Source organism: Nannobrachium achirus (genome assembly GCF_963921795.1).
Source record: "Nannobrachium achirus genome assembly, chromosome: 4".
Taxonomy (NCBI): Eukaryota; Metazoa; Chordata; class Actinopteri; order Myctophiformes; family Myctophidae; genus Nannobrachium; species Nannobrachium achirus.
Genome location: NC_137813.1, coordinates 48,945,973 through 48,969,997, shown reverse-complemented (window position 1 = coordinate 48,969,997; position 24,025 = coordinate 48,945,973). Strand labels below are relative to the sequence as shown.

At 42.0% G+C, this 24,025-nt stretch overlaps 5 protein-coding genes across 7 annotated transcripts in view; 3 read left to right on the top strand and 2 right to left on the bottom strand.

Annotated features, from left to right (window-relative positions):
- Window positions 1-1,550, top strand: part of hid1a (HID1 domain containing a) — a gene marked incomplete at both ends in the record, with an annotated part of 16,568 nt that extends 15,018 nt beyond the window's left edge. For all 3 annotated transcript variants that reach the window (XM_080724958.1, XM_080724956.1, XM_080724957.1), the window contains 3 exons: window positions 1-23; window positions 785-943; window positions 1,487-1,550. The exon at window positions 1-23 is cut by the window's left edge and continues 69 nt beyond it. In XM_080724958.1, coding sequence (XP_080581084.1) covers window positions 1-23; window positions 785-943; window positions 1,487-1,550 — 246 coding nt within the window. The remainder of the gene's footprint in view (window positions 24-784; window positions 944-1,486) is intronic.
- A 2,242-nt stretch (window positions 1,551-3,792) lies between these two features.
- LOC308282963 (proton channel OTOP2-like) lies at window positions 3,793-11,658 on the bottom strand (the record flags this gene model as incomplete). Its single annotated transcript, XM_080723351.1, has 9 exons — window positions 3,793-3,963; window positions 4,163-4,965; window positions 5,077-5,198; window positions 6,055-6,113; window positions 6,231-6,367; window positions 7,250-7,965; window positions 9,778-9,819; window positions 10,487-10,489; window positions 11,651-11,658. The coding sequence occupies 9 exons, from the start codon at window positions 11,656-11,658 to the stop codon at window positions 3,793-3,795; spliced, it is 2,061 nt and encodes a 686-aa protein (XP_080579477.1).
- Window positions 10,669-14,604, top strand: LOC308284363 (zinc finger protein RFP-like; the record flags this gene model as incomplete). The annotated part of the gene is made up of 2 exons (XM_080724959.1): window positions 10,669-10,706; window positions 12,995-14,604. The coding sequence occupies exon 2, from the start codon at window positions 12,997-12,999 to the stop codon at window positions 14,602-14,604; it is 1,608 nt and encodes a 535-aa protein (XP_080581085.1). The 5' UTR covers window positions 10,669-10,706; window positions 12,995-12,996.
- Window positions 14,605-16,116: 1,512 nt separating this feature from the next.
- On the top strand, window positions 16,117-17,580 carry amn (amnion associated transmembrane protein; the record flags this gene model as incomplete). The annotated part of the gene is made up of 1 exon (XM_080724960.1): window positions 16,117-17,580. One exon carries the CDS (start codon window positions 16,117-16,119, stop codon window positions 17,578-17,580), a length of 1,464 nt encoding a protein of 487 aa, XP_080581086.1.
- Window positions 17,581-18,051: 471 nt separating this feature from the next.
- Window positions 18,052-23,566, bottom strand: LOC308282962 (tripartite motif-containing protein 16-like protein; the record flags this gene model as incomplete). Its single annotated transcript, XM_080723350.1, has 6 exons — window positions 18,052-18,608; window positions 18,872-18,958; window positions 20,113-20,281; window positions 22,020-22,268; window positions 22,694-22,789; window positions 23,120-23,566. The coding sequence occupies 6 exons, from the start codon at window positions 23,564-23,566 to the stop codon at window positions 18,076-18,078; spliced, it is 1,581 nt and encodes a 526-aa protein (XP_080579476.1). The 3' UTR covers window positions 18,052-18,075.
- Between the last annotated feature and the right edge of the window lie 459 nt (window positions 23,567-24,025).

Below are 24,025 nucleotides of genomic sequence, written 5' to 3'. Positions count from 1 at the left end.
GTGGAGAAGATCTGCATCGACAAGTAAGGAAATGGGTTTGTTTGTTGTTGGTCAACAGAGGGAACTCAGGGAAGACCTGCCTTGGACATATAGTATTATTACTACACTGACTGAATCAGTTATTCTCAACCTTTTTCGTTTGAAGGACCCCAAGTTTCATATGCATTAGGCAGCGTAATCCCATTTGATATGATTTGTATCTCTGGGACACCTATCTATCTCAGTTAATTTAAAGGACAACTTTGTTTTTTTTTTACAACAAGGGTTCATGTTTTAGATTGTAATTAGAGAAAAGAAAAGATGAGTGTTAAAATGTTTTCATTTACTGCTTTCTATCGTTTTAGCGATTTTAACAATTTAGATTTCAGTGATTGGGGACATGCTTACAAGTGGCTAAATAGGTCTTTTTAGACACAATAAGCCCATTCCCAAGATGCACCGCAATCTTTCATGGGCAGATATGACTTAGAAATAGTAATAAAGAAATCGCCGGTTTATTGTCTAAAAATACATATTCAGCCACCTGTACACATGGCACATGCCCCCATCCACTGAAATTAAAATCGCTTGAATGATATAAAGCTGTAAAAGAAAACATTTTAACACTCATCTTTTCAATCTCAGTACATTGTACATTTGAGAGTGTACACATTTTTTACACTCTCTGAGTTACCGACCTCTAACGTTCGTTTGATTCCTGGGGTTCCCCAGAGAACCACCACTTGACTTTGAGAACCAGTGATTCAGACAACCTCGTCAAACAGTGAATTACATTTTCTTCCAGGGGTTTGACAGATGAATCGGAGATTCTTAAGTTTCTCCAGCATGGCACACTCGTGGGTCTCCTACCAGTTCCTCACCCAATCCTCATCAGAAAGTATCAGGCCAACGCGGGCACTGCCATGTGGTTCCGGACCTACATGTGGGGTGTCGTCTACCTGCGGTGAGTTGAGCAGTGCACCTGCAAATACATTAATGCACAGTATTTCCCACTGCTGCTTAAGATATCATCATGGCTGTGTCCGAAATCCGCCCTATTCCCCAATATAGTGTACTATATGCAATATATTTATTGCTCCAAAAGCCAGCACTCGCTGGCGTTTTAACTGCAACATCGAAGACGCAATTAGATGGCGACCAGAGTAGTGTCCAAAATATGCTAATGAGTTCACTAGTCCACTACATCTGGATCCCTCATATATTGAGTTTCTGATTTTGGACACAGCCCACCCATATCTTAAGAGGTAGCTTTGATTTTGGACACAGCCCACCCATATCTTAAGAGGTAGCTTTAGCTGCCATTCTGTCATTTATATAGTTCATATATAGGATAATTATTGTATCTTCACTACATCCAGTATTATTACTTTTTTTAAATGTATTATTTCTTGCTTGTACAGTAGGCTGTTTATACCTGTACTAGAATAAGTGAATACATCACTACCGATTCTCCTGATCCTTGAGATCTGTTTCTATGTTTTTATAGGAACGTGGACCCTCCCATCTGGTATGACACTGACGTGCGCTTGTTCGAGATCCAGAGGATGTAGACAGACTGAAAACTACACTGGTTCAGCTCCGGGCAACTTTTATTTTATTCATATCTGCTGGTTCCACAGTAAACACCACAGTGTTCAACTTGCCTCATGAAGACCATCCATCATAATGCTAGTTCCATGCACAGCCGACATAGGTACAACGGATGGCCGGGGTGGAGACACCTCTCAGACTGCAGAAGACAGGAATTTGATGGGAGCGTGTCGCTATTTCTACAAGTCATCTTTCCGACAACCAACCCTAACCCTAACCTCCAACCTCCGTTGTCGAAATGATGTGCGAAAAAGCGAGATTTCCCCGAATTTGATGAGGCCCTGTTGGAATATTCGGTAAACACGAACAATGGTGTTTATGCAGTTCCTGAAGACCTCAAGACCACAGAATGTCAAAGCACTGAGATGAGGTGTTTGTTTTCCAACAGTTTAGCCTATTCTCCAGCCAGTGTAGAAATGGCTGTGAAATTCTCATTGGACTTTGAGTGCTTTCTAATGGAAGCATGACACGACTGCTGTTTGATACATGTTGTCTTACCTCTTACGTATTTGCCATGCTTAAAGTGAACTTCAACTCATGTTATCTATTGTTGTATTTTCTTTCGAACAGTGTAACTCTGCAGGCCTGAGAAATGAGAACTATACAGACTATATTTACTTTAATGTGTACAGTAAATGACTGTTTTGTCTTAAATTGTACTTCTGAGTATGCTGTATATAATGTTATTGATGTTGAAAGTTGTAATTTATCTTGTCATGAAAATATAATATATTCCAAAGCATTCATTTATTTTTACCACAGTGCTTTTAAAGAGTCAAATTGCCATTTGGATTGTTAAAGTATTACATTTCCTATTCCCTCCTTGGTTGCTTTTGGCTTTGGTTGAATTCCCCTTGTATGAAATGTATACTCCAGTAGGCAAGACAGGACAATGATTCTTTGAAAACTGTTAGTTTCCTCCAAGAACAGTAGAGGGCACTACAGTTCAACCATAGTAGACTGGAAACACATCAACAAAGCTCATACAATCACCTTGTCATACTGCAGAATGTCTGATTCAGTTATGTAATTAAAACTTCAGCCTGCAACTACAGTTAAGATACTAATATTTATTCATTAAGACTTTTGGTATGTCTTAACCCCATAACGGCCTAGCTCACCCAATATAACAAAACAGTATTTTACTAATACTCCCAGTATTTTGTATTAAAAGGAGAAGAAAAATGCTCTGGGAGAACTATAACCTCCATAATCCTTACAGTTGGCTACTTATATGCTTGACATGAATTCACTACTTTCTTTTTATTCTAATTTCCCTGCTTATGCAAGGACAATATGATAATGGGCAGCAGCAGATACAAGGTTTAAAATCACCCAATTCCTATTGAGACTGTAGGACTGATGTTAGTTATTATGAAAATAAATATTTATAAATATAATTATGTATGCAATATTTGGGAATACACCAAACACTGTACAGACTGACAACTAATCAAATTAATGACAAGATGACTTAAAACATATATGCATTTATTACTGTCATTTCAAACAAATGGCTATAGTTGAAGTTGATTCAATATTTAGACATTAATTTGATTTGTGTGCATCCCAAACAGCTTGGTCAAGTTGCTTGATTCAATATTATTTAGACATGTATATTAATTTGATAAGTGGCTTCCCATCCCAGTCATTCTAATGAATTGTCGTGAAATGTCTAACAATAGTAAGTACTAACATTTCATGTTTAGTACTGTACTTGAATTTGTAAAAAAATAAATAGGACTTTAGTCAGTGAAAATCAAATAGTGAAAAATATCAAGGTCTCCCCATTCATTAGGCCTATACTGGTCAAGAGATTCATGGATGTTATTAAAATCAGATGAACGTGGAGTTTTAAGTGAAATGGTCTTGAATAGGCGGCAGTGCACTTCAAATTAATATACACCTCTAGATTTCTAAATATTGAATTAAGAGTGACAATGTCACCGGAAGTGTTTTAGTGAATTTCCCCTACAAATAAAGTTTATTTTTTCCCCGTAAGACATAAATTACTATAGTTGTCAAAGAAAGTTAAAAGAAAACAAATGGCTATTGCTGTCAAAGAGTTAAAAACATTTTAAAATAAAGTTGCAAACTTAAGTTAAAACAAATTGCTATAGTTGAATAAAAGAAAATAACAAATTATATTAAAATAGTTTTAAATATTATTTTTTAAATAAAGGCTTATAAAATGAGGATGATTTAAACACCCATATACACTTCAAAGAGACTTGAAATTGAGTGCATGCGGTAGAAGATTCCAAAAGGCAGTCCAATATTCACAATAGCAGCCCACATGGTGAACTTGTAGAATTTTGACTCGAGGTAGTGGTCAAACTGAGGACGCGCACCAAATGCAGGCATGATCCAGAGCTGTTAGTACAAAGAGAAAAGAGAAAGGAGACATGATCAAGATATTAACAGACCAAAGGCACAAAGACTCACTTTGCAACAAATTAGGTAAGTGAACTGTTATCGAGCGGTCCAGCTTTAATCATTAAACCTTGTCCACTCGATAACAGTTAACTTATCTTATCTGGGTTTCATTAAACCTTAATACAATGGAACTTACAATTATGTTACCAAGCAGTAAAAAGGTACAGACTTCCTTCAGCACCCGTCTCTTCCAACTGAGCTCATGCCGAGTCTGAGCCGGGCTCTCTTCGTCCTCTGGATCAACGCTCATCTCTCCGTTGCATTGGCAAGCTTGAGCATTCGTGTGCAGCGCTGCCTCCTGTATCACGTAGAACGGCTCCCGGTGAAGGCCCTCTATGATGAAGTAGTTCTGCAGGCCGAGCTCGATCACGGTCAGCAGAGCACAGCCCAGGTTGAGGCCGTTCAGGTAGCCTTCAGCTCCGGTTGCCACCACAGCCACGATAGTGAAGTAACTGATAATGAACTGTCCGAGAGACGCTCCGATCAGCAGCCCCACATCCAGGGTGCGTGACGGGTTCTTCTCCGCTATGTGTTCCCTGTGGTCGATCCTGTAGATGGTGCAGCCGAGCACCATCGAGACGGACATCAGGCTTACGATCACTATATTCATTGTGAAGTAAATCGACAGCGCATGATTAATCCACTCCACGTCGTCTTTCAATACGTAGACCTCGTACACTATGAAGGCTGCCAGACCTGCCACTACAAGGAGAATTCCTGTTACAGGTCCCACAAGGTAGATGTTCTTGACATGGAACTTGACTTTGTGGGTGACGTGGTGGTCATCCACATAGCGGCCAACGTTCTTCCACATGACATAGGCCATAGCCGAGGCAAAGAGACTGTACTCAATGTTGAAGGGATACAGGTAGTAGTAGGCCGCTTTGAAGACCTTACATGCAGAATGACTACAAGTGCACTTGTAATCTCCATAACTGGCTGGGGAAAACAGGAGGGGAAAAGATGATTTAGCTGGTTGTCATTTTCTTTATCAGTGCTACCAGTCAAGAAACTATGCCACTTTGCTACAAATGAATCACGTTTCCCTACCTCTATCATAGGCGTCTGTGTCATTTCCTTGTAAAGGAATTTCAGTCTGATGAATCAATTCTTCAGTAACTGCAGCCATCCACAGCACCAAGTTAGTGGAGATAGTCAGAGTGAGACCACACCTTACAAGAGGGGGGGAACATGAGTCCACAGCTATGTTTAATAGGAACATTTTAAACATGGCAAAAAATGCATTTCTTCCTGTCTGAAAACTAATTCAGCCACATGAACCCTAGTGTCCTATTCTGGAAGCGTCTCATTTTCCTCAAGCTCATAACGCTTCAACGTGTTGTAAGGTAGGGGTGGGCGATATGGTGATAAATATTGTGGAGACGATACAATGTCTCCACGATATGCCTTTTCAGAGATATCGTATATATCGTGATACAATGAGGGAGAGCCTTATTACAAAATCCTGTTGAATTGTTAATACAGCAGATCCATTGCAGGATTCATGGCAAGGTCTCCCTCTTTAGCCCCGTAAACCAGTCTCTTCCTGCCTTCATTCGAATGCAGATTCGAACAGAAGACTCTGACAGTATACAAATGAATGGTTTCCTTTGTATACTGTCAAGAGTTACATACTTTAAGGGTCAATTTAGACCTGTGATCGTGATAAGATTGTGTATCGTGATACAGCTTGGAAAAATATCGTGATATTGTATTTTTCCATATCGCCCACCCCTATTGTGAGGTGTCTTTTGGCGAGATTTGGTGTAGAGGGGAAAAAAGAAGGGTGCAAAGTACAGACCCCTCGGAGACCCAGGTCAATCAAGTGGGGTTTAAGTTATTAAAGCCCCTGCTGATGTAATCAGCAAATAAATTCCCAAGCCATCTGCTTCCCACCTCATACAGTGAGTAGACAATGTTAGTTTTATAGTGGCTTATAGTTTTATAAAGCCCAAATGAAAATAAGGTTGAAAAAGGTGAAGTGTGCCTTAAAGGTGGAGAAGAAATGCTTTCAAAAGCTGAGGTTACCGGGTGAAATTTGAATGCAGCTGTACACAGTCCTTCGCATGAACCCATAGGAAGTATGTCTGAAAGGCAAACAAGTTTGTTTGTTTCCCAAATTGAGCCAAACATCCTGCAGTCAATAGTTATGTTCTTACACAGCGTGTTGTTACACAGAATGTAATTTTATCAGTTGCACCAACCTGAACAAATAAGAATACAACTTGTATTACTGGGAAGGCAACCGTCACAGCAGAATCACAATGGAGGTAGCCCACGCTGTTGGCGATCTTAAAGATGTCCATCATCAAACTGAGAAGGCCAAAAAGTACGAGTCCAACTGCAAAACAGAGGTAAACAAACATTATTCCTGGCTTCCTGGCTAGTCTTAATTGGCAAACATTCAGCGGAAATTCCACGAAAATAGCTTTATCTACAAGCTTGTAGGTCAGCTATTTTTGGTTAAGAGATTTGGTGTAGAGTGTAAAAAGCCCAAGACAAAGTATAGGTTTAAGTGGTAAACACTGTGCATTGCAAGTGTTCATTTTACTCAGTTAAAATAAACTGTATTTGAAAAGCCAAACTACAACTGTACCTGATGGCTCTTTTTTTCAACTACTATGGGTAACCCAGAACCTTCCATAACCTGTAATTTTACAGTGAACTTGATCATTTTCTTGTGGCGTACCTCCCGATCTACAAGCTCAGAAAAACAAAACCGTTAATCGCAATTTGAAATGAAAAAGTAAAATGACAATCGTGACAGACAAGGTTTGCTTAGTTCTTGTAGTAAAAAAAATAGCCAAAACCCCACCATACCGTAGGTGGGGTTGGCGAAAGGGCCTTTCTGTGTGGAGTTTGCATGTTCTCCCTGTGTCCCCTAGGGTAGGTACCCTCACAAAAAACATGCAGTAATCCTGGTAGTAATCCAGCTCTATACAGCTGCCTCCCCCTGGCCAGTCGGGGTTCCCGATGGAGGGAAAAGGAACTGGTTGGAGTAACGTGTTCCTTCCACGCACTATGTCCAACCGGACAGGTGAAAAGAAGTGGCTTGGACTCCTCATGCATAGAAGGAAGCTAAGGTCAGGTCCGTTGCTCTACCCAGGTTGGCAGAGGGAGTGTAGCGCCCAGGATTACATTCGATAATTGACACCGGGTGAAAAATGGGTTACAAAAAATGTAATATAAAAAAGAAACAGCCATAATAAAAAGAGCCCATCACCTCTGAGCCACACAGGACCTGCATGGGGGTCGTCGTGCGTGGCCTCATTCTTCGGGAAGGTGAAGATCGTGTAGAACAGCATCCAGAGGATGGTCAGCAGGAGGAGGACGATGAGGAAGATCTGCCGGTGGACAGCGGTGATGGCCACGCTGTTGAAGGCGCTGCCGGTGACCAGGGCACAGCCCAGGATCAGAGTGTTGACGCAGATGATGCCGGACAGCAGCCAGCCGCCGCCGGTGTGCGCTCGCTCCACCACGTGACTTTGGACTGGACTGGTCGACTTGGGGACCTCCAAGTGCTGAATGTTGTGCATTTCAGCCTCGGTTTCAAAGTTGGACGGGTGGGCCAAGTTGTGACATGCAAGTTCAATGTTGGACGGGTGGGCCAAGTTGTTGTGACATGCAGGTTCAACGTTGGATGGGTGGGCCATATGAGCTGCAATTATGTTGGACAAGTGGGCCACGTGAGCTTCAGCTATGTTGGATGAGTGGGCCGTGTGAGCTGCAGTTTCGATGTTGGATGGATGGGCCACATGCGCTGCAGTTTCAATGTTGGATGGGTGGGCCATATGCGCTGCAGTTTCGATGTTGGATGGGTGGGCCATATGCGCTGCATTTTCAATGTTGGATAGGTGGGGCAAATGAGTTGCATTTTCAATGTTGGATGAGTGGACCTCTTCAACTACCTTGTCGTCGTTCTCCTCCTCTGGGGTCTTTCTGAAGAACAAAACAAAGGTGGCCAAAATAAAGATTTTAAACAGTAAAGTACGAAATGGCCACGATGCATGTTTTGTCCAAAGTTGAATTATTTATGGGTAACAGTTATATAATATATGAACATAAGTTGTTTACTAAATGTAGGTTCTATGTTAGAAATAAATTATAACTCCTGCAGAAAGCTTTTATTTTGAAGACGTTTTCACAATAAAAGTTCTCTACATGAGTTATAATTTATGGCTAGGTCTATGTGTCTATGCAGCAGGTGAATTGAACACACAGGACTCCAATGGAAACAAGCCACAGTGCTTCTTGGGTTTAATAATTTTAGCATTCTTTTGTAGGTTGTAGAAATGTAATTTGTGTTATTATTGTAAACTTAATAAAGTAAATATTCAATCAATCAAAAAGAGATGGGGAAGCATTTCTGGCTTCATAGACACCTGGAATGACTCCCATCCCCACTTGTTTTCTTATGATTTCTTATGATAATTTCTTATTTAATGTCAAGATGTCTGATGAATTGAATACACAGGACAGAGTCAGGACCACAATGCAAACAATCCCTCATGACTTTGTGTTATCCTTTTAACATAATAGAGCAGGCTGGCGTCACATTAAAAACAATACACATAGGTTTTACCTATAGAAGAGTAGGGTGCAAGTCTGCAGCACCTGTCGAGCTTTACTTTTTAAATCCATTCGTACAACCGACGTCAAATTGTAGGGATTAAAGCGTCCAATGTGTAGGCCTTGGCCTAAAGACAGAAATGGGTTTGACGTCGAGACCAGTGTAGGCCTATTTAAGAGATTATTTACGACGATGCTGGTTGAAAAGAAAAACAGCCTGCAAACTGTTAAAAATGCCTCTCGAGTCTCGACTGTGATACGGTTCCCACACAAGTAAAGTTGACAAAACCCTGGAGCCATGGCGCAAACAGGTGCGATCAATATCAACGAATTAGTGGGCAGGCGGTAACCAGTTCAGTGGACCCCTGAGAACACTGTCACAATCTAATCTTTGGTTTTAATTATTATTAATCATTTATTTTACATTTTATTTTATATTTTATTATTTGAGGTCAAATAGGCCTACAACTACATAGGTCTAACAATTTTAGAGTTACGTTTTAAGTTCCAATATTTCTACAAATTGCCACAAAACCTGTGATAGCCAGTCATTCTGGGGATTTAAATTTAAGATTAAAATGAATAGGTCTGATAATGATGCGTCATCATCACCATAGCCTACTTGACATTATTCCCCACTATTTTCCTAAGAATAAATTTATTATTTATTTTTTATTCTGAGATAAACAGCCAATTTAAGCCAGGTTTTGGTGCCTATAGGCTATCTGGCCTGTCGCCCAACCCCTCACTGCATGGCTATGTTCAATCATTCAGAAGCTAAATTTGAGATTAAATGGCCATGATCATCATGGGATAATTCACAACCTTGGGGGGGTCAAGCAATTTGAGGACTTTTAGGACATTTTTAATACCTAAAAAAAAATACGAAAAGAAAAGTACCATTGGGTAGGTCAAAAACCTATATGCCTATAGACTACTATAAAAACTGGTGAAACATTGGCCACTTTGTAGAATAAATGGTTATGCTAGTTGACATATCACCATGAATCTTTTTCACTTTTATAGGACAAGACAAAGCACAGACAGGACTGAATGACAAAAAAAACATTCACAACAACTAAGAAAAGGAAAACAATGCAGGAAAAAAAACAGTAGAGTAAATTAATAAATAACCAAGATACAATGGGGAAAGATTAGCATCAGAGTATCTGAGGTGCTCACCTCAGGCTCAGAGAAGGAGCATTTCCTTTCTTTAGGATCAGTCTGGGTCAAGGGAGAGGATGTTTATGAACGTGATTATTGGTTGCCATCTGTCATAAAAATTGGACATTTAGCCTCTGGAGTACCTTCTTAGATGAATGAAATTTGAGCCAGGAGGTGGTGGAGGGTGGGTTTGGGCCTTTCCAATGTAGGAGGATACGTCTACACTACAGGCTATAAATGAGGCAAAGTCCACAATGTCCAGTTCCTTCCAACCAGCAAATGTGAGGGCAAATTGTCAAATAATATCAGAGGAAGGCAAAGCATTTCAAAATGGACAATCTACTCTACAAGCTTGTCGATTTGCTATTTTCAAAATATTTATCTGTGGAACCGAGTCTCAACAACAGCAAAATGAATTTACATTCACTAGATACAATAGCATAATTACATGACTTGAAATATTATCCTGTTTTTTAAGGTTTAGGGTTCCTAATATGGGCTAACATATGAATGCCAGAATGCGCATGCATAAAGTGAATGGAAAATCGAGTGGCAAAGTGAGTGGCAAAGTGATTATAACGTAATTTAACATTATTTAATGCAATCAGATAAGACTTTTCTTTTTGGATGTATGGGCTGTCAATGGCAGAAAGTAGTTTTTTGGCACTTAGTAGGCGTTTCCGCATAACTTCTGGGTATGATGATGATCTCACGCGCATAGGCCTACCCTCTAGAGATAAAGAGGATGAGGAGAGGGATGGAAAGAGACAGTAGACAGAGACTAGTGGAGGATGTGAAGGGTTAACAACTCCAGTACAAGGAGGAGTTTCTCAGTGACGCAAATCTAGTGAAATGAAAGTAAAACTGTGAAACTGAGGCAGCGCACACAACAAGCTCTAGGCTACAAAACATTCATCCAACACAGCTTTTAGGAACACAGTGAAAAGGTGAGTACAGCAGATAAGGGCTTAATATTCATTAACTGAGAATCAAGTTGTAACTGTCTGTATCTAGAAATTCCCCAGTCTAATGTTTTGTTTTGTAGGGTTTCCAGGAAGTACAGTAGCCTGTAGTATATCATTATCAACATTATTGTTTTATTTATTTAATGCTCTATTCCCAATCAGAATAAAAGAAAGAAAGAGTCCGCACACCAAATTTGATGTTCCCAATACTTTAGTAGTTACTCAGGTGACGTTTCGAGCCTGGTGGCTCTTCTTCAGACCTTCACAGACAAGTGATACCAACATTTTTATATGTGTGCAGAGATCACCCACACCTGTGACCCATCAGCCAATCAGTCCCATCAGTGTCATCAACCAATGACAATGACATAGTATATGTAAGTCTTAAATTGTACATCATACACATATTGCATACATAAAAACAATACAAAAATCCTGTTGACCCAAGATATGACATTACACATATACAAAAGGACTCAGGCCAAAGGCCATCATACTGCTACCTAAAGAGGCGCCTCTTGTCTATAGTAAAAGTAAATACCTCAAAGGACAAAAAACCTTTTCATACACAATCAAAACAAAAAAACAACAACACACATGAGAGATCACTTAATTTGGAAAAACAACCTGGGTTAACCCAACAAAGAGGTACTATAGTATACATAGGTGTATATATATACACAAAACAGGTACCAAAACAGGAGTGCACCCCTGTCTTTTTGCACCCCCTATCTCTTTTCCCTAGGTATGACGCCCACAGAGACCCAAGCTGTCCTCATAAGAAAGGTCTGATATCATAGTCCTCATTTAGACCCTTTGGAGCTAATGTTTGCAAAGTATGAATCCAAAACAGTTCCCGTTTTAAAAGCATCTTATTTACATCTCCCCCTCTACGTGGAGTCTGTACTAACTCGATCCCTGTGTACCTGAGCATGGATACAGTGTGTCCTACTTTGTTGAAATGTGTAGCCACTGGGCTAGTGATAACATTATTGCGGATAGTGCTGCGATGTTCAGCTATGCGTGTTTTTAAAGGTCTTGTTGTCTTCCCAATATATGAGAGGCCACATGGGCATTTCAACATGTATATCACATTAGCTGTGTAGAGCAAGTGATGATACCTCTAATGTTATACTTTCTGCCCGTATGTGGGTGATTGAACGAGTTAGTTTTGCGTGTAAAATTACATTGTTGGCACCTGCCACAGGGGTAGTTACCTGATGGAATCTCACTCAGGAAATGAGAGGGAGTTTGGGGGGGCAAATCTGCCCTTACCAACATGTTGCGTAAATTAGGGGGTCTCTTATGTACCACCCGGGGAGGGTTTGGTAAGCACTTTTTGAGAAACGGGTCTGTATCAATGATGTACCAGTGTTCTTTAATGGCTCTCTCAATGTCTTTGCGCAACATGTTGGTAAGGGCAGATTTGCCCCCCCAAACTCCCTTCCCTACACTTCCGGTCTGCGGCGAGTTCAAAGCGTGACGTAACTCTCTTATCCATTGGCTGACGTCGCCATCTGGTGGTGATTAGTGTGTGGTGAACGTCAAAACGAGTGCTCCATGACAACTTTTCCTGGTTTCTTGAACATACTGTAACATATATATACACCTATGTATACTATAGTACCTCTTTGTTGGGTTAACCCAGGTTGTTTTTCCAAATTAAGTGATCTCTCATGTGTGTTGTTGTTTTTTTGTTTTGATTGTGTATGAAAAGGTTTTTTGTCCTTTGAGGTATTTACTTTTACTATAGACAAGAGGCGCCTCTTTAGGTAGCAGTATGATGGCCTTTGGCCTGAGTCCTTTTGTATATGTGTAATGTCATATCTTGGGTCAACAGGATTTTTGTATTGTTTTTATGTATGCAATATGTGTATGATGTACAATTTAAGACTTACATATACTATGTCATTGTCATTGGTTGATGACACTGATGGGACTGATTGGCTGATGGGTCACAGGTGTGGGTGATCTCTGCACACATATAAAAATGTTGGTATCACTTGTCTGTGAAGGTCTGAAGAAGAGCCACCAGGCTCGAAACGTCACCTGAGTAACTACTAAAGTATTGGGAACATCAAATTTGGTGTGCGGACTCTTTCTTTCTTTTATTGTTAACTAACTTTAGTCCAGCACCCAGCCTACATGGCTCAGGATGTGCATGCCTTTTTAGCTGTCTGACAGCTTTTGTTTCCCTATTCCCAATCAGATTCATTACTATTTAGCTGTGAGAAGTTATTCATCCTTTTATTTATTTTCATTGTGTGTAGACATGGCCAGCATTCTCCTGTCTGAAGAGCAGTTCCTGTGTTCCATCTGTCTGGATGTGTTCACTGATCCAGTCAGCACTCCATGTGGACACAACTACTGCAAAACCTGCATCACACATTACTGGGACACTAGTGATGTGTGTCAGTGTCCACTGTGTCAAACAATCTTCTGTAAGAGACCAGAGGTCCTTGTCAATACTTTCATTTCTGAGATGGCCGATCAGTTCAGGAAATCCAAGCAACTGAAGAAAGCTCCCAGCACAAACCAAGAACCTGCTGAACCAGATAAAGTCTCCTGTGACGTCTGTACTGAGACCAAGCTCAAAGCCTTGAAGTCCTGTCTGGTGTGTCTAGTCTCCTACTGTGAGTCTCACCTGGAGCCTCATCAGAGAGTCACAGCATTAAAACGACACAAACTAATCAACCCTGTAAAGAACCTGGAAGACTTTATTTGTAAGAAACATGAAAAACCTCTGGAGCTGTTCTGTAAGACTGACAACATGTGTGTTTGTCAGATCTGCATTAAGTCAGACCACAAGTTACATCAAATTGTATCTCTGAAAGAGGCATATGAAGGGAAGAAGGCTGAGCTGGGAAAGACGGAGGCTGATGTCAAGCAGATGATCCAGGAAAGACAAGCAAAGATTCAGGAGGTCACGCAGTCAGTAGAACTCAGTAAGAAAGATGCAGACAGAGAGATAGCAAACAGTGTGCAGGTCTTCACTGCACTGATCAGCTGTATCCAGAGAAGCCAGGCTGAGCTCATTGGTGTGATTGAAGAGAAGCAGAAAACAACCGAGAAACAGGCTGAAAGCTTCATCAACGATCTACAACAAGAAATCACTGAGTTAAAGAAGAGGAGCTCTGAGCTGAAGCAGCTCTCACACACTGAAGACCACCTCCACTTCCTCCAGAACTTCCCAGACATCAACACCCCTCCACCCACCAAGGTCAATGTCCATCAGTTTTCATTTGTAGGGACTGTGAAGACAGCTCTGAAGACACTCAGTCAGGAGATGGAGAAGGAGCTGCGTGATGCTGAGCTGAGAATGGTCCAGCAATATGCAGTGGATGTGACTCTGGACCCTGATACAGCACATCCCATTCTCATCCTGTCTGAGGATGGAAAACAAGTGAGTTATGGCCAAGTAAAGAAGAATCTCCCAAACAACAAAGAGAGATTCTCTGAGTATACACGTGTCTTAGGAAAACAAAGCTTCTCCTCAGGAAGGTTTTACTATGAGGTTCAGGTTAAAGGGAAGACTAGTTGGGGTGTAGGAGTGGCCAGAGAGTCCATCAACAAATCAATGATACAGAGTCCCAACAAGGGATACTGGTCTATGGAGTTGAAGAATGGAAATGAGTACAGGGCTCTTACTGACCCTCCTGTCCTCCTCTCTATAAGAGAGAAGCTCCAGAAGTTGGGCGTTTTTGTGGATTATGAGGAACGTCTGGTCTCCTTTTATGATGTGGAGACCAGAGTTCATCTTTACTCTTTCACTGGCTGCACCTTCACTGACAAACTCCATCCAATCATGAATCCATGTTCTAACATTGGAGGTACAAACTCTGCTCCTCTGATCATCTCTACTGTCAATCACACAGATTAGACTAATTTAATCTTCAATTAGTTTTCAATTAAGACAATGTGTCATTCTTACAGATGCATTCTATGGATAAAGCAATTTGGATAGAACATGTTTTTCTCTCTTTTTTTTAAGTAGTTGAAGTTTTCTTATAATGCCATGGCCAAAATAGGAAAAAGGTGTTAAAATATATTTTAAGGAATTTGAATCTAGTCTACATGTATTTCTTGGTACAATGACTTAGGCCTAATTGTATGCTTTATTTTTATGCCATTGCATTTTAAGTTCAGTTCAGGGCAACATTTTATTTTATTAATGTGCAGGAATAATATTTCATTCTCAGAGTTTTGTACTTTAAAGTTTAATGCACCATACGTTATCAAGTATAGAAGTAACTAATAACTAATTGCAATTACAGTATGTGGAAATGGCTGTGAACTCTTTGAATTTTACTTGCTTTGTAGTGCAAAAATAAATAAACTGAATGACATTCAATGGTGTTTTTTGTGTGCCATTATTCTTAGTGTTGTATTACTTTTATCTTCTTATAAACACGTGGTCTGAAGCAGTGGTTGTGTAACATTTTTGGCTTGAGATCCAAAAGAGAAATGTTATTTCTCCCCGGGCAACTCCACTTACTTCTGCGATGCATGTAAAAGCCTATGTGTATGGCCCAGGCCCATTAGTGTGTGTGTGTGTGTGTGTGTGTGTGTGTGTGTGTGTGTGTGTGTGTGTGTGTGTGTGTGTGTGTGTGTGTGTGTGTGTGTGTGTGTGCGTGCGTGCGTGCGTGCGTGCGTGCGTGCGTGCGTGCGTGCGTGCGTGCGTGCGTGCGTGCGTGCGTGCGTGCGTGCGTGCGTGCGTGCGTGCGTGCGTGCGTGCGTGCGTGCGTGCGTGCGTGCGTGTGCGTATGTAAGTGCGTGCGCGTGCGTGCATGCGCCTGTCCGTCTGCGTGTGCGTGCGTGCGTGCGTGCGTGCGTGCGCCGTGCGTGCGTGCGTGTGCGTATGTAAGTGCGTGCGCGTGCGTGCATGCGTCCGTCCGTCTGCCTGTCTGTGTTAGCATTATTTGTAAATGCAGAATTCATTAAAAAAAATTATGAAGATAAACTCAGAAATAATAAAGTTATTATTTTACATAACTAGGGTGGATCTACTGTAAGCACTTGAAGCTGCAATCTGGAATAAATAAAATGTTATAACAAATCTGTAGGGTACATCAAGTTAATACAATATAACTATTCAGCACGTCAGTAGTTGGAGGTGCTCTTATTGAGTTGCCACTGGTATTGTGCTTATGCCTGAAGCAAGCTCATAATCTTTGAATCATGAAACGTACAGACAGCAGCCTTAGAAAACCTTGCTTGCTGTGCAATGTTGATGGAAAAGGTAAATCTTTTACCGGTGACCTGGCTATAAAGCTAAGTGTTTTCCAGACCTCATCAACTTTTCACTAGAGAATCCTGTGCACTCATGTGATGGTCACAAGCTTAGAAACAAAGGTCACATTAACTTTCCTTCAGTCAGCCAGAAACACTCAGGATGCTGAAAATGCCAGACATGCTCCTTCTCCTCTGCCTCTTTGGGGCAACCGATGCCTTGTACAAGCAGTGGATCCCTGATACAAACTACGAGAACAGTACCAACTGGGATACAGGATTTGTTCCGTGCGCCAAGAATGGAGTTCACTTCTTAGCCCAGACAAAAGTCTCTATCTATGTGGAGACTATTCACTCGGTGCTAGCGCTGAGGTTGCCACTCGATGGTGAATTCATCCTGAACTCAAAGGCTGGATTTTACGTTGGGGGCAGTCAGGAGGAACCTGGCTGTGGACCTGCCGGTTTAATCAAGTTCAAAGTCTCAGAAAATGTTCAGTGGTTCAACCCGACTCTGTGGCAGGCGGCCTCGTCTCTGGATGACTTGGAGAAGAGACGTTTCCTGTTCGCTGTCCATGAGGAGACGGTCCCCTGCCAGTACGATGACGTGGTGTTCAAAGCTAAATCCTCATTCAGGGTGGATACCACGTCCAACTCTGCCACCATCCCTGTCAAAACGGTGTCTGTTCTGGGCAAGACATTTAGCAGCAACGATGAGTTCTCCCGATACCTCGGTTCAAACTCTGGCCGACTGCAGTTCCAGGGACCATCGGTTGTCAGTGTGGGAAGTCCAGGATGCAGTGATCCTTCTGGCTGTGACTGTGGGAATTCTGCGAAACATGACCGCATCTGTAGCAGCGTGACGAGTCCAACTGTGACCTGTAAGAAGCCTCTCCAGCCTGCGGGACATTGCCATGCTGTGTGTGGTGCCATTGTCACCGTCTATTATGCAGATGGATTCAACCTGGAAGCTTACAGACAACGGCTGCAGCACTTATTTCTCGTAAAGCCATCATACAACTCGATCCAGCTGGGCATGTCCAAAATCTTCAAGTCACAACGACTTATGGGTGTCATCCCTTTCGGAGGCTCAGCTGAGATCCAGATTGTGATTCTGGACGGGGAGAGCGGTCCGCAGGCAGGTTCGATTGCGGAAGCTCTGGCTCGTGATGTTCTGAAGGATGCCCAATCTGAAGGCTCTCACCTGGGCATTGCCGGGGCAGAATTCCAAGCCTCCTCTGGCAGTAGCAGCGACGACAGGCCAGGATCTGTTGCTGGGGTGGTGGTTGGAGCTGTGTTTGGGGTGCTAATTGTATTGACTCTCGTTGGCGTCATGGTCGTCCTGGTTCGGAAGGGGGTTGTCCAAGTGCCAAAAGTTAGCATGCCCTCAATGCCCTCAATGGCCTCATTACCATCGCTGAGCAGGTTTAAAAATAACAGTGATGTAGGGGATCTTGGCGGGCCCCTCGACCGTGGCTTTGAAAATCCAATGTTCGACAAGCCCACGATGATGCCGCCTGAGTCCACTCTTTACGCAACTGAAGTTAATCAATCCATCTCCATGACACAGTCAGGCGTGCACTTTGTAAACCCAGTTTATGATGACAATGAAACTGATTTCAATGCCTGACCCTTGCTGCAGTGCACAGATGCCACTGGTCTCTGGAATACCTTGCCTTTTTATTGAAGAAATAATCATTTCTTAATGTCTTTATGACGTTATGACTTCATGTGGTATACAGTATGACCTATCATTTTATGATATATTTTATGACAAATGATTGCTTGATGTACTTGTGGGACAAATAAAGTTGTTTCTTATACTATACTTTAACCAGATGAGTGAAACTGTAACTTTTTTCAATTACTCTACAACTGCTTAAATTGTTGATTGATGGATAATTTACACAGGCACCAATAGATTGGAATTAATAGTAATTTCCTTTTCTTCATCAACAATAAAAAAAAATTAAACATTAACTGGAATTTAAAAAAAAATGTTACTTGATGTAAAACATTTATTCGTAATTTTACAATTTCACTACTTTTCATTACAAATCCACCATGGCATATCATGGTTGTACGACAAGCACATACAGCTATGGAAAAAGTGGGCTCATTAACATTAACTCTGTAGAGAAACCATGTTGTCCTTCTTTGAGAGCCAGACGGTGGCGTACAGGGGCTCCATGAAATGAGCCTTGTATTTATGAAGCAGCGTCATCATAGCCCCTGTCACATCGTAGAAGGCGACCGAGCCCGCTTCAAAGTCAACGTATAACCCGACCCTTGTGATCGCAGTGACCTCCAGCGGTGTCTCCACGCCGGCGTGCCAAGCGGAGAAACCTCGCCTGTTCCTCCCCAGGCACCAGGAGAAGTCGTTCCCGGTGATGCAGCTGCCGCTCTGCTCCAGCTTCCGGTCGATGCTCTTGTAGGTGACGCCCACGTGCGCCCCTTCCCCGGCCAGCTCCACCTCTACGTAACGTCGCCCCAGGTAGAGGCTCTCCGAGGTCATGGCCTGGCGCCAGTACTGGAAGCGAGCAGGGTTGTCAGGGTAGCTGTGCTGCCAGGGGCTCGTGTTCGTCACCTTCCTGTTGTCCTCCGTCAGTCGCAGGAAGTGATGGGCGGTGTCTGGGTCAAAGGCCAAGCGGCTCGCGTCTGCAGTGGAAAAACATTTTGTTTCTGTCAGGCAAAAGGAATCTCCATATGTTTCATCTTTTTATGTAGTTTCTTTGTTGTTTTTTCCTCTCATGAATGACTGCCCTATATTATACTTGATCGAATGACAGTGTTGCAAAAAAGCTGTGAAAATAGCTGATCTACGGTATAAACTCACAATGTGGAAGTGGTTAAGTCCGTTTGTAGGTTTTATAACATGTTTAACCAATTTTTATCAAAGAATATTGTTGCTTTTCCCTTACATTTCAAAAGGTCCTCCCGCGTTTCAGGGTGTGGCAGGGATGAAGGCTGAGATTCTGGCATTGGAACGTTGATGATGGTTTTAATACCTAACGTACACATCAAAGACATTAATATGCATGCAACCAACACTTTATTCTACATTCACTTATTTTGTTGTTTATATAGTTTGGAAAAAATATATATTGCAGGACCCAGCTGGAAAATGTACAGAACAGCATCTATTGGAAAGCCTGGTTCTGTAATCCACAACTATTCCCCTCGGAAACCAGGTAGGGCCTACCCTAGCTCTGGTGCATAGCATTAAAGGAGGTCTCCCTAGCGCTATGTTCCTCTACCTCCGTATCTCCTTAGCAAAACCGGAAAACACAGCCGTCTGGTCCGAAAATAACAAAAACCCAAGAATCCAACAAGTTTCTCAAAGTACTTAATGGAATACTTTGTTTAGTATACTGTATGTCCATGTTTTATTCTAACGACAGGTGATCCTATTCCTAGCATACTCAATGTGCAACAACATTGCTCCACCGGACACAGAAGGAAAATGCCAAACCGATACCGGCTTTCTGTGTGTGACTTTTAGGAGGCAGAATTACAGATTCTCTGTAGCATTCGGAGATTGTGGATGAATTGTCTGGCTAGAGAGACCAATTCGAAAGGAAAACCAGGCTTTCAGACCGTGTAGATGTAACATAACATGATGTGAGGTTATAAGGAACCAGGAAGATTACGGTAAATTAGTGCAGGGGAATCCACACTTTTCAGCTCAAGACCCAAATGATACATTTACAAAAAATATATAATAATAATAAAATAACAGAAGAGGCTTTAGGAGAACCTGATTTGGATAAGGACACATGATCTGATGCAGGAATATGTCACAGAAAGAGACAAGATGGGTCTGTTCCAAACCAAATACTCTGTTGCCACACTCATTCATTCGCCCCATAAATCCCAATGGAAGTGGGGGAATGTGTTGTGAAATAAAAACTCAGATTCTAAGACTGGAATGAGGGAAAAGGCGTTTCTCCCCGGGACCCTAACGTAGAAAAATATGTTATGAATTAGCCACTTAAAGCCTATTTCCAAAACAGTGAAAATAGCTGATCAGCTTGTAGATCTGCTATTTTTCTTAATGGTTTACACTTTTTCTTGGAGAGAACGTTATAAAAAGAAGGTAGGCCTGGCCTATATTTACTCATGACTCATAAAAATGGAGCTCTGACAATAGTGCACAACCCACCATTTTTACAGCTCTTGAGTTTTTCCTTGTAGCAGGAACGGATCTGTTCACACAGCTCCTGTGTGGCGTCAGCCACCACACTGCAGAAGGAGGCCTGGTGGTCCGTGAGGCTGATGTACCAACCGGGCAGACACACATCCACCATTCCTTTTCTCCAATGCGAGTACTTCTACAAGAACAGTGAAAACAACAGCATACAGTAGATGCAATTATACAGTAACTTGGGGGAGAATCATGATTTCTCTAGATGTTATACACTTTACAGCCTGTAGGCAATATTCAGTAATAGAAAACATCTTGTGATTAACCACTGACTGCACTGTGTTCCAGTCTGGGACAGGAAAGAATGAGATCTCTAAGTTACACTCTAAAATCATCAGTGATATAGTTTAACTCAAATTACTAATGGAACCAAATGGACGTGTATGGATCCATTTGTACATTTTATTCACTTCAATGAAAACTACGTTTTTCTGTCTCTTGTCATTTGTATTACCTCTTGTAATACCTCTTAAAGGGGAGAATCACCCATTTTTAATATTGAACCAACCATGTAATTAATATACCTTAGAGGAGTTGTGTGGAAATAAAAAGAAGTTCCCCCCATTCTGTGTTGCCTAGAAATGGAGGATTGATTTTGGCGTTTGTATTGCAAAGTACCCCGGTGTGATGTCATCACGGTGTGATTTGCAATACAAACCCCAAAATCAATCCTCCAGTTCTACACAGAACTCACAGTTCTTTTTTAGGTATATTAATGACATAGTTCAATATTGAAAATGGGTGTTTTCCCCTTTAAGGCATATACTAAAGGCAAGATAATTGTTTTGAAACATTAAAAAAATCGAAAATAGCAGATGCAGAAGCTGACAACGCATCGCCATATCACACCTTGACCCCTACATCACTCACATTGTGATGCGTTGTGATCTTGTAGATCTTCTCTTTTTTAAACTGTTAGAATAGGGCTTAAAGGAAAAACTACACTCAGCACTTGTGGTCATCCACCACTGACTTTTTCCACCAAGCAATCGGGAGGAATTTTCGCAGACATGTCTACGCGCTGTATACACATTCAACACGCTAAAACCCCAAATAAACCCAGAGAATGTTGTGTACTCTTCCTCACACATCAGATTATACATACACATTATATAAGAGGGTTAGGGTTAGGGCCAAATGCATTCGGGTCCCCATCCGTAATCAATGGGGGCAAATTTACTGTAATCGAAATATTGTCTTAGGAATGCAACAAAACAAAACAAAAAATATTATTGAACTCAAGTCTCCATGGCATGAGTAATCAATAGAAAAAAAGCCATTTTGGGGGTGAACCAGTGTTGATTTCGTCGACTAAAACTACGACGTAAAATGTTTGTCGACTGCATTTTTTTCACTGACGAAAACTAAATAAAACCGAAATAAAAACTAAGCGGTGATGACTAAAACTAAGACTAAATATATTGACAATTTCTTCAACAAAATAAAGACGTTAGGGAGGGACTAGTGCTGAAGAGAGTCATTTTAATATGTTTGGTTGCTCTCAGGTGTTGCGTGCTGAAAATAGCAGATCTACAAGCTCACAACGCGTCGCGCTGCGACGCGTTGTGAGCTTGTAGATCGACTATTTTCAGCACGCAACCAAGTGTAAAATCAGTCATTACGATGCCATCAAAGCCTGCCAAAATACATTTTAGTTGACTAAATCAACTGTAGATTTAGTCGCCTAAAATCTTATGACATTTAGTTGACTAAAATTAGACTAAAACTAAAACTTTTCAGGTGACTGAATTATGACTCAAACTAAATTACATTTTATTAAAAAGACTATGACTAAAACTAAATCAAAATTTGTTGTCAAAAACAACACTGGGGTGAACTACCCCTTTAATGTGTTTCTTTTCTACCTCCAGGAAGTCGACGTCGGTCTTGTTCCTGGCCAGCTTCTCCATGCGTGCCATGGTTTTCTTCAGCTCGGCTCTCTTCTGCTCCAGATGTGCCTGGATGCCCTCCGCCTGCCTGAGAGCCCGTCTCCTCTCACACTCCAGCTCCTCCACCACCCCCCTCCTGGCCTCCTCCACAGCTGTCTGCAGCGTGGCGAACTGCTGCTCCACCACAGCCAGAATCCCTGCAACAGAAGACTGAGTGCCGTGGTGTCAAAATATGTCGTCGTTGTCGGGTGGAAACCTTGTATGTCCGAGACCGTTCGTTTTGTATTTATCATTTTAAAAATGAACTAAACTAGTGAAGTGAAAACAGCAGATCTACAAGCACACAACGCCTCGCACCGCGAGGCATTGTGTGCTTGTAGATCTGCTGTTTGTGCGACGGTCTTGTATGATGAAGCAGGGCTTTACTTTGTGAAAAAGCATACAAATTTGAAACTTGGAGATACGAGGTTTCTGCCCAACAGTGACGATATGGAACACTGCAAGAAGTTAGGACAATATGAAAGCAGCAGGTATTAGGTAGGCATATATGTCATTATTATAGGCACAGATTGTCCAATTTCTTAATAGCAGATCTACAATATTAGTTGTACAAAGTATATACGGCTCAAGTGTTTAATATTATGCAGTACCTCTATTGCTACATTGTTGCTCTGAAGTTTGCCAATTGCTTTCTCAGCTGTTGAGATGGTCTTGACAACCTCAGCTTGTTTCTCCAGCAGCTCCATCTACACACAATTGAACACACACAGAAAGAGATATTACATCAGGTTGTCAAACAAGCTTGTGTGTGCACCAGAGGAGTGTTTGTGTTGTTTGCACTTGACATCAACCCTTAAATAGATTGAAAGTCAAATAAATCATTATTGAACAAAGCATTTCGTTATAATTACATGTATTGTTTTAATACTCAGTGTGCGCGTGTTTCTGTATGTGACATGCATGTGTGGTCATGTTACAGTATTGTGTACACGTGCAGGCACGTGTGTGTGTGTGTGTGTGTGTGTGTGTGTGTGTGTGTGTGTGTGTGTGTGCGTGTACAGTATATGTATGTTTACAACCTCAAACTGTCTTCGAGCGTCCCCTACAGATGCAGTGGTGTGCTCCTTGTGCCCCTGGACGTCACACTCCTGGCAGACGCAGCATTCATCCAGCAGACAGAAGAGATCCAGGGGAAGCCGGTGGACTTCACATGTACGACACTCTATATCGGGAAGGGGCTCCACCAGGCGGTGATTCTGGAACTTGGTTTTCTCCAGGTGGGGTCTGAGGTGGGCTCCGCAGTACGACACCAGGCAGGTTAGGCAGGACTTCAGGGCTCTACTGGGGCTCTCGATGCACGAATCACACAGCACATCTGTGCTCGGCGTGTCCGAGGAACAGTCCACAGATGGGCCCGTGCTGTTTACGTCTCCTGTGTCCTCATTTCCTCGGGAGTTGTCTTGGGTTTCAGAGAGCGGCGTGTTCTGTTCCGTGCTCTCTTCGCCTGTCCCGGGAGTCTCCATGTCTGAGGGTGATCAGCTGTAGTTTCGCGGCTCTTCTTTGCTCACAGCCAAGGCGCTCTACTCACAGAAGACAAGAACTGGTATACAGTACAGTAGTTACAGAGCTAGACTGTACATAATCAGCTGGACTCTTTCCTGTCTCTGTGCAGACACAAGGCCTTTTTTGTGAGCACACAAGGGAAGAATTACGAACCACGCCTAAGAGCTAAGTTTGTCTCAGGCAGCCAAAACCTTCTCTTATTTCACTCCACCCCCTGTTTTCCCCCTGATCTCACCCACTGTATCCCAAACTCATTTAACTGAAGATAAAAGTTAACCCAGTTCACAGAAGATCAGGGGAGGAAATGCCTGCACCGTGGCCCAGCCTGGGACAGGAATGAATGAGTGTATTATGCTACACTCTAAAATCATCAGTGTTAGTTTAACTCAGAAAGTGTACAAATGGAACCAAATGGACCC